This window comes from Triticum urartu, chromosome 4A (genome assembly GCF_056163025.1).
Source record: "Triticum urartu cultivar PI428250 chromosome 4A, HENAU_Tu73, whole genome shotgun sequence".
In the NCBI taxonomy this organism is placed as follows: domain Eukaryota; kingdom Viridiplantae; phylum Streptophyta; class Magnoliopsida; order Poales; family Poaceae; genus Triticum; species Triticum urartu.
The window spans coordinates 473,342,660-473,352,606 of record NC_141876.1 but is presented as its reverse complement, the minus strand read 5'-3'; the positions used below and the strand labels follow the sequence as shown (position 1 = coordinate 473,352,606).

Sequence of the window (9,947 nt, the reverse complement as noted above, 5' to 3'; positions counted from 1 at the left end):
GATGCGGTGAAGATCCCCTGAAGATGAAATAATGTTTTCCCGTATTTGTCTTCGGTGTATCTATGTAGATCCGATCTTCGTTCGTCTTCGCTCAAGTGTCTATAGGTTGGATCTTTTCCGATCCATGCTTTTCTTTATCAGCTGTTGTTGTTCTCCTACGCTGGTCTTTTTGGGGCCTTGGTAATGTAACTTATGAAGGTGGCGCACCTTCGGCTCGCTCCAATGCTTATAGTCGTTGCTACTCGTTAGATGGTCTACGGACATTGATGTAATTTCTTTAGGAGAAGTAACTTTTTGTGTTCTTTAAACTGCCATGATGTTTGATAAATATACGTAGATCAAAAGTTCACCCCAAAAATATTATGGGTCGAAAGTTTCAAAAAAGAAAAAACTCTAAGCACCCAGGGACCCTTGGTCCAAATCATCGAACCGGAAGCAGTTTCATTTAGTAGAGTATAGAAAGGAAAAGGGAAGAGAGAAGTCGGCTCTCACTCTCAGCCAGCCCGTGCGCATCCTCTCCCGCGAACTCACCCAGCGCCCGACGAGGGCGGACAACGCCGCCCCTCCCGCCGACGACCGCAGACGGCCAGACGTCAGCCGCCCTCCGCCGCGCCTCCCCACCGACCTCTCCCATTCGGCACTTCCCTGACCTCTGTCGCTCCACTCTGCCGGGACTTCACCCGGCTGCGGCCGCCGCCACGCCCCCCTTCTTCCGCCGACGCCCGGCCCTGCCCCGAGCTCCGCCCCTCCGTCAGGCCTGTCGTCGTCTGCGGTCCTCCCCCCTGCCTCACCACTCCGCGAGCCCCACAGCGACTTGCCCTCTCAATCCATCCCGTAACTTCCCTCCCCCTCTCCTGAACCCATCTTATGCTCGGGTCTACTCGAGCTCCAATCCGACCCAATGCGGCCATGAAATCGCTCCTGTAGTCGAGCTTCCTCCGTGCCGTATCCAAGCGCCATCCATCGACGACGCCTCATAACCCCCCCCCCCCCCCCCCCCCCCCCCCACCCCACCTCTCACGCGCGTCGCCGTTCCCGTCCTCATCGCGTCGCTGCTGTCCCCACCTCGTCCGCAACCTTGGACCTTGCTTTTTAAGGTATGAGCTTCTAATCATCCAGAAACTAATAAACCTCAAACTAACCTCGACAAATTTTGGGCGTGCCGGTTCCCTTCCTGCACACCATGTAGATCCGCACCTGATTTGGATCCTGACTGCTCTTGGTTTCTTTTCAGGTAGGATCCAGGGATCCAAAAGCGAGGTCTCCCCGAGCTACGGAGAATGTGATTGGAAGCAACCACGGTTTCATTCAGAAATGGCCACACCAGGGAGCAGTGCTGGGGCTGGCAGCAGCAGCACCAGGCCGGTGAATGGCGCAGTTGCCGTCAATTCTGCTGCGACGGCGGTCGGTTCGGCCGATGCCAGATTCCGCTCCCAACAACCACATCAGGTTAGGGTATACTCGTGCGCTCAATTACTTAAGCTTAGCTAGTCGTTTGTGCTTTTCGCTTTAGATGAACACATCCATCACTGCATAAGAAGTACGAACTGTACCGGACACTTGCAAGGGCATCTTTACCCTAATAATTATGCTTTAGTACTGGCTGCTTGCTTCATGCAGATTTGCATAATGAGCTGAATTGACTATTCATCTTGGTGTTGGTCCATGCTAATTTGCATGCATTTTGCACTAGTTTGGTAATTTGCAAAACCACATACCTTGTCATGCTACAGCATCACCTGGAGTATGTTGCTCTTTCATTCCTTTCATAGATGTTGTATATATCAGTATATAGGTATAGCTGGTCGTTTTTTCTTTATATCTACATTTTACTTAGGGTTGAGGTTAGGGAAAAGTAGCTTTTCACTTTGGAAAGCACTTACTGTATGCTAGAAGCACAAACTCATTTGGTGTTTTTCATGTTAGGATATTTTTCCTTCTGAAGATTTTTCAGACTTCGTGTGGAATACACGATGTGATCAGTTAGGATCTCTTTCCTTCTGAAGATTTTTCAGACTCTTGTGAAATACATGCTGTGATCAGTTAGGATCTTTTTCCTTCTGAAGATTTTTCACTTTTTCAGACTCGTGAGATACGAGCTGTGATGACTGATAACACAATTTATATGTTCTATGTGCGACAGCATTTTGTGCTTGTGAATTTCTGGCTAATTTACTTGCACGGTTATTTATGATGCAAAGTGTTTTTTCTTTATGTACAGAGCTTAATAGTCATCTGCAGTTTCCTCATTGACCTAACTAGTACATTGTGTTGTCAATTCTAAACTTGGCCTTCCTTCAGCTGTGGAGTCAATATTGTGTATCTTTTACCAATAATTAGCAGGATGATTTTTATCTCTGCTTCCAGGAACAACCAAATTCATTTACTTGCTCCCTAAAAAAATCATTTACTTGCACTAATACAATGCATGTTTCTATGTTCTTAACAGCAGAGTAGATGGGCTGGCTGTTTTTCTGGCTTGTCATGTTTTGGATCGCAGAAGGGTGGAAAGCGTATAGTTCCTGCAGCACGTATGCTTGATGGGAATGCGTCAACTAACCGTGGAAATGCTCTTCAATCTGGTAGAAATTCCAACCAAAATGGAGCTATGAATTTATCTCTGCTTGCACCACCATCATCGCCTGCATCCTTCTCGAACTCTGCTCTTCCTTCGACTGCTCAGTCACCTAACCGCTTCCTGTCAATATCTGCAAACTCTCCTGGTGGCCCAACGTCTAATATGTTCGCTGTTGGGCCATATGCCAATGAACCTCAACTTGTCTCACCTCCAACAGCCTTTTCAACTTTCACAACTGAGCCCTCTACAGCACCACTGACCCCTCCTCCTGAACTAGCTCATGCGACCACTCCGTCCTCTCCAGATGTTCCATATGCTCGGTTTCTTTCATCATATACGGGTCCTAAAACTGCTGGCAAGGAGCATAACATGCATTACGTGTCAACAACATACTCTGGTGGTTTAGGACTCCAGGGATCTTATCCACTTTACCCAGGGAGCCCTTCTAGCAGCCTCATATCTCCTGCCTCAGTAACTCCAAGGACCGGTCTATCCTCACCAATCCCTGAGCAAGATGTTCCTACTGCACACTGGAAGACATCTAGGTCTGTCTGTGACACACCATATTCCATTGCATCGCCCATTCCTGAGCAAGAGGTCCCTACTGCACAGTGGAAGACGTCCAGATCTGCTTGTGACACACCGTATTCCAATACATCGCCATCAAATATTTTTGGACTTGATTCAGCTGCCCCTAGAAACTGTCTGCTAGATACCAATTTTTTCCGTCCAGCGGCATCTGCTCAGTTCTACCTGGATCAGGCTCAACAGTCATTTCCGTATAATGGTGGAAGGCTTAGTGTCTCAAGGGATAAGCAAGATGCTGATGAGGTTGAAGCATACAGAGCATCATTTGGATTCAGTGCGGATGAGATTGTTACAACTCAACATTATGTAGAAATACCAGACGCGCTGGATGATGGGTTCAGCATATCCCCATTTGGAAACAATGCCCCTGCTACTGAGGTGTCCCCATTTAACGATGTGCCTAATGAGTTTCAGAAAGTTGATAAAATGGATAAATCACTCTTCAATGCAAACATGATCACAAGCCCAAAGAAGTCGCCAGACCAGATTTCTGGTGGCAGTCCACAGAAAGTACTGCATTTGGATATATTCAAAGGTAAACAAATTCCCGACTTTTCACCCCAGCCATTCTGTTATATCTTGATTTACCAGAATAATCATTTAGATCTCCATGAACTGCTGCGCAGACCAATTGTTCAGTAATTTTTATACTATACTAACATTCTGTAACCTGAACACAAATGTCTTTCATCAACATCAAGCTACACCCAGATTTTGATTTGCACAATGCCCTAATGATGTCCTTAATTGACTTCTCTCAGGAACGAAAGCGGGGCATCTGTCTGAGGATGACGCAACCACGAAAGACTGCCATCCTTTCAGGATGGCGAGGGATGAAATATCTCTAAAACCCATTGAGGTCAGGAAGAGATCTCCGCCTGGCCAGGCATGCTCGGACGCTGAAATTGAGTACAGAAGGGCGAGGAGTTTGAGAGAAGCCAACGGTGTTCTGTCATGGCGCAGTACACTGTCAAGACAGCTGCAGTAATGGTGCTCTGGTATGCAGGACAAGTTTGATACTCCCTCTGTATAGTGATCTAAACGCTCTTATATTTCTTTACGGAGGGAGTAGTTCCCTTAGCCTAGTATGCATCAAGTCGAGCCGAGCCGTAACCGAAGAGTAGCCTGTACTTCGGGGTAAAAAACGAATGGCATCTACTACTATATATATCTGGGGATTTACACAGCCAGATTGCTGTGGGTATGTGATGAACAGCTTGTATTCTACTACTTCCTATTTAAGATCACCATGTTCCTCTTTTGTATAAACTCTCTAATCGTTAGGCGGAGCAATGAAATGAAAGGCTGTGCATGATTACTTTGAATTCTGATGCTAGAAGTCTCATGTTTCTCCCCTGAAATATCTAGAAGTCTGACATTGCAACGACTGGTTAGGCAGTGCGAATTCTGCGTGGTTGGCCTGCCTGTCGACGTTCCTTCTGCAGCCACCGATTCATCGAAAGCCTACAACGAGGGACATTGGGGTTCTGCCATTTGCTTTATTGGATCATTGTTTTACAATTGAGAATGACCAGTTAATTTAGTCCAGTGACCCAGAGAACCACAACCACGTCTATACATGACCAAGCTAGAATGGAGTAAAACTAGTTGTGCAAGCAAGATCACGACTTCACGAGGAGGGCACGCATGAGGCAGGCACACACGAGAGCACGCACGCACGGAGTGTCCATGCACGTGCTGGCTTTGGCAGTCACCGCGAAGCCTTGCGCACGCCGACGGCCGGTCGCCTGGTTCAAGTGGTCCTGGATCCTCGCTACTGCGCCTGCGCCTGCGGGTTGTGCAGCTCCACCGCGCACTGCGACTTGAAGAGCGGCGTCAGGGACGCCGGCTCCGGGACCGGCGACGGCATCGCCGGGTGCCGCCACCCCCCGCCCCCGTTGGAAGCGGGCGTAGGCGTCGGCGTCGTCATAGCCGGGTGCCGCCACCCGCCGCTGGGCGCGAGCGCCGGCGTCGTGGCCGTCTCGTCTGCCCCGTTGCTGACGCCGTGCGCGCCGCGCCGGATCGGGCTCAGGATGCCGTCAGCGTCCCCGCCGCTCCTGGTCTCGGCCTGCGCAGCGTCCCTCCTGCTCCCGCCCTGGTCCGGCTCCCACGCCGGCGCCGGGGACGCGACGAGCGGCGACAGGAGCGGTATGGGCGTCCTCCCGTCGCCCCACGCGGCGGGGGAAGGATGGGCCGCGCCCGGGCCGGCCTGCTCGAGCTGCAGCGACGCGGGCGCCTTCCTCTGGAGCCTGCTCGGCGGGCGGTCCTTGCAGCCTAGCACCTCGCCGGTGCCGGGCGACAGCTTCATCTCCATGGATCGGCGCGCGCGCGCGTACGTGGGTGGACTCGGCTGACCCGCGATCGCGCTCTTCTTCTTCTTCTTCTTCTTCTCTCTCTCTCTGCAATCTCGTGATGCGCGCATGCGGGGCGCGTGGAGGGTTATAAAAGTGCGGCGCGTGACGAGGGGGCGGCCGGGTTTGGAGGACGCGCGCGCGTGGACGGTGGGGAGGGATCGCTGCGTTTCGGTGGTTCCTTTTCCTTTCCTTCCTTTTAACCGCAACTGCATCCGATTCTCAGCCGAAGATGTGTGCGGTGCAACGGGTGGCACGGTTTCGGGCTTCTCCAGTCCGTTGTGGATGAGGTGTTTCAGCCGTCGGATCGTCTTGAAACGTTGGAAATATCAGTAATCTGTTTTTTCTATACCCCTATATAGTGTGGGAATAACTTTTGCTATCAGCCGTTGGATGTGCTCAATCGGACGACTGTGAATTGGCAAATCCAGGAGCTGCTGGTCGTCAGATCAAGTCATGTGCTGCACAAGATCCTTCCACGTGGACATGAGTGAAAAGTTGAATTCGCCGCGCGCGCGCTTTATAGGGACTCCAAGGCGCGCAACTGTAATCTGGAACCAACTGGAAGCTCCACCGACAAAATTACCTCGACTGTTCCGCCGCGTGACTGCTCATACCACCACCAAGCTCATCCCCTTTGTCGATCCGCGTTTCCTAAACCGAATCAAACCACCCCATCAATCGCACATTCGTCACACCTTAATCCCCACCCTTCCAATCGCTTCTCCTTCTCCCTCTCCCTCTCCCTCACCAATCCGATCCTTGGATCCGGTCAGCAGATCGCGCTACGCTCCTCCCTCTACCTCGCCACTCCAGCCGGGGCATCAATTCGCGCTAACCTCCTGTCATCATTGAGCTGCTCTAGGCGTTTATTCTCGAACACAAATCCGGTGTGCTGGGTGTCTTCTCGCCCACTACAATATCCCGTGGATATAGGAGGGATCGTTGGAGAGCTGCACGGGTGCTACTGGAATTTGGACCACGCACTGCCGTACTGGCCATATATCATTCAATTTCACCAAGTTGAGGAACAGGTATCGTATAATAATTCTGGTATTATAGCCAGTTTTTCTTGACTTATTGATTTGTGTCTTCCGATCCTACTTAAATCAAATAATGTTTCGCATTATAATTTTTGACCACCAACTGTTTGTGTTTATGTGCACAAAGCCTTTTGTTTTTCTACATTGATGATTTGTACAATCGAGTCAAGGGGATATCAAATAATGCAAATATCCTAAATTTCGACCTTCAAGTGTTTGTGTTTATGTCTATAAGCTTTTCGGTTTTTTAAGTCCGATCTTATATGTTGCCATACAAGATAAAACTATGAGAATCTCACATTGAACAATTTTTTGATGGTATACTTTGTTATGCAGCGACTCGATTTAATTTATGTAAGATCAGAACTCATATATGAGGGCAGGCAAGGAAAACTTAAACAATCAATTACCAAGGTCGCTTGGATTACAAGCACATGATCCATTTAGAGATATCACTAACGTGGCTGATTGCCGACAATCATTGGAAGATAAATCTGGTATGGAGTTTGTCTCATATGATACTTTTTTTTTTCTGAAAGTATGTACACATGAACAATTATAACTTAGTAAATTAGTGTTCACAGGTTGCGTCCAAGCATCCTCTTCAGCACAAGGTTTTGTTCAGTCTGTGGGCGATTCTGTTGCTAGAACTCAGCATTCGATAAATCCATTTGCTGTATATAGTGATCATAATACTTCCTCAATTGAGTGTAGAGGTGCTGGGCCAACAAATGCTCTTGAGAAAAAGCGTTATAATAATCGGGAAAGATACTTGCGTATGACTCCAGAACAGCGTAATGTCTATCTGCAAAGAAATCGCGAGTACAAACGGAGTAGGAGGCAAAATCATGATACATATAGCGATGGTATGCAATCTGCAGTTAGCCATACCAGTAGAAGTAGCAATGGTGGAACAAACTCATCAACTCAAACAAGTAAAAAAACAAAAGGTATTTTTTTAATTTAATTGGTATTATTTCTTTATTGATAATATCATTGTAAATAGTGTAATCCGGTGTTTCCTGGGTACAGTTTAACGAGTTAATAAATGATAATTATGTCCAAGAAAACTTTCAAAACATGTATGCTTCAATATTTAATCCTTCTCTCACCATGCAACTTTTTTTACATCAATACAGTGGCCGCAACTGGAGATCCAAGCATGCCTCCATCTGATAAAATTATCTTTCAAGAAAGTTTAGTCAACCCAGTTATTGGAAGACAGATCATGTTAAATCCATCTGTCTTATCGACATCACATTGCACTTCTGAAACTACTGTTTTGCAAAAGCAGATACCGACAACATACTTGATTAATAGTGGTGAGGACAATATAAGAAGATCGTCTGATGGTGCGAGTTGTAGCACTGCTACACAATCTTCTATGTATAGAAAAAGGAGATGTGGTCATGTGTCGACAATTGTTGGTAAAGATAAGCAGGCAGCAACATACTTGGACATGGGAAATGATTATAAGAGAAGAAGACTGTCTAATGGGGGTTATAGCAGTGCTTCACAATTTTCGTGTGGTACTGCATGTTGTATCACTGCACAAAAGGAAAATGGATATACATGTGACTTGCTTGACCAATATGTTCCTGTGCAAATGCAACACCATGTCACCAGAGAACAAGAAGACCATGACAACAGCATTTACATGCCAAGGGATAATTTTCCTGCTGTACAGGGTAAGTAACATCTAAGTTATGGAACAACAATTTTGGTTTCTGTATCTATCTTTGATATATTGTATATTTCTGATTCTGTTTTTATATAAACTAACACGTCTAATTTCCGTGAAATGATATTATAGATGAAACTAGGCAAGATGAAGATATGGCTGAAAACAGTGATGAAGATGAAGAAGGAAATGTATTCCTTGGACAAGGTAAAAAAATAAGTATGTGTATATTATTTGATAAAAACAATATAATATATTTATCATCACTGTATTAATATTTTATTTTTAAAACAATGGCAGGTTTTGAATATCTTTCATATCGAGAACTAAACCGTGATATTTGTGGAACACAAGTTGACCTGTACGACCGTATATATCAAAATTTACCCGCTGGTCATCATGTTCTGAAGCCAATGCCTAATTGCATTCATTGCAATGCTAAAAGGTTCCAGTTTGAGAAACCAACATTTTGTTGCATGGGCGGAAGGGTCAAGATAGTAATACCCCATGTTCCTGCTGAAATGCGTCGACTGTACACGAGCCAAGATCCAGAAGCAAAGTACTTCCAAGATAACATACGGTACTTCAATTCTCACTTCTCTTTTACCTCACTTGGTGTTATTTTGGACCAACGATATTGCAATAAAAGGTCTGGTGTATACACTTTCCGTGCACAAGGACAAATTTATCACCGAATCGACCAATTGGTTCCAATGGAAGATGGGCCCAAGCATTTACAGTTATACTTTTATGACACAGATGCAGATTTGTAGCATAGGTTTCGTCACTCGCCTAATCTTGATAGGGCTCTTATTAAAAAATGGGTGCGTATACTTTCATCAAATCCATACGCCCAAACATTTCGAAGCCTTGGTTCAGTGTCAAGTCTTGATGAGTACAAAATTGAGCTGAACACAAGCATTTCTTTAGATCAGCGGGTATATAATGCACCTACCGCGTCACAAGTAGCAGCAATCTGGGTAGAGGGAAATGACCCCCAATGCCATTTTGACAGGAGCATTATGGTATATGGAAAATCAGATAATCCACAATACATAAGAGAATACCATGGTTGTTATGATCCACTATCTTACCCACTATTTTTCCCTAACGGGGAAGTTGGGTGGAACTTGAGTATTCCAAAAGTGGGAGCACATTCTGTTATTAATATTAGTCATGAAGAAAAAGAATTGAGCGAAGAAGGAAAAATGCATTTTCTTATGATAATCGAGTAGTCATTCTAAAATTAATGTTTTAAAATAATGTATCTAATATAAATATTATTTTTTCCCTATATATAGGGCTGGATTGCAATTTTGGTCCATGTGTTTCACCAAGGGAATATTATTGTTATAAACTGCAAATTCGGGATGGGGAATTTAATGTCTTACTCTATGGAAAGCGACTTATGCAACAATATATTGTTGATATGTACATTAAGATTGAATCCATAAGATTAGCATTTTATTTGAAGCCATCAAATCAGAGACTCATACGAGCAGATTTGTATCAAGGACTGGTTGATAGTGTTGTAGCTGGCGAGACACGTGCATGCATGATAGGCAAGCGCATTGTGCTTCCTCCCACTTTCATTGGGGGTCCACGGGACATGCGTCGGAGGTATCTAGACGCCATGGCTTTGGTCCAACGATTTGGAAAACCAGATATATTTCTTACAATGACATGCAATCCAAATTGGGAAGAGA

The 9,947-nt window shown here is 45.9% G+C and overlaps 3 protein-coding genes across 4 annotated transcripts; 2 read left to right on the top strand and 1 right to left on the bottom strand.

Annotated features, from left to right (window-relative positions):
- Positions 1-467: 467 nt before the first annotated feature.
- Positions 468-4,491, top strand: LOC125552166 (uncharacterized protein At1g76660). Of its 2 annotated transcripts, none has more exons than XM_048715647.2 (4): positions 468-1,097; positions 1,235-1,449; positions 2,453-3,701; positions 3,928-4,491. In XM_048715647.2, the coding sequence occupies exons 2-4, from the start codon at positions 1,315-1,317 to the stop codon at positions 4,152-4,154; spliced, it is 1,611 nt and encodes a 536-aa protein (XP_048571604.1). In that variant the 5' UTR covers positions 468-1,097; positions 1,235-1,314; the 3' UTR covers positions 4,155-4,491. The 2 variants fall into 2 exon arrangements, with proteins under 2 accessions (XP_048571604.1, XP_048571602.1); XM_048715645.2 differs by having other exon boundaries at positions 2,450-3,701.
- Positions 4,492-4,645: 154 nt separating this feature from the next.
- LOC125552168 (uncharacterized) lies at positions 4,646-5,813 on the bottom strand. The gene has a single exon (XM_048715648.2). It carries the CDS (start codon positions 5,730-5,732, stop codon positions 4,941-4,943), a length of 792 nt encoding a protein of 263 aa, XP_048571605.2. The 5' UTR covers positions 5,733-5,813; the 3' UTR covers positions 4,646-4,940.
- Positions 5,814-6,899: 1,086 nt separating this feature from the next.
- Positions 6,900-9,276, top strand: LOC147976211 (uncharacterized). The gene is made up of 5 exons (XM_087519742.1): positions 6,900-7,057; positions 7,145-7,510; positions 7,700-8,248; positions 8,374-8,448; positions 8,542-9,276. The coding sequence occupies exons 1-5, from the start codon at positions 6,934-6,936 to the stop codon at positions 9,012-9,014; spliced, it is 1,587 nt and encodes a 528-aa protein (XP_087375868.1). The 5' UTR covers positions 6,900-6,933; the 3' UTR covers positions 9,015-9,276.
- The last annotated feature ends 671 nt before the right edge of the window (positions 9,277-9,947 follow it).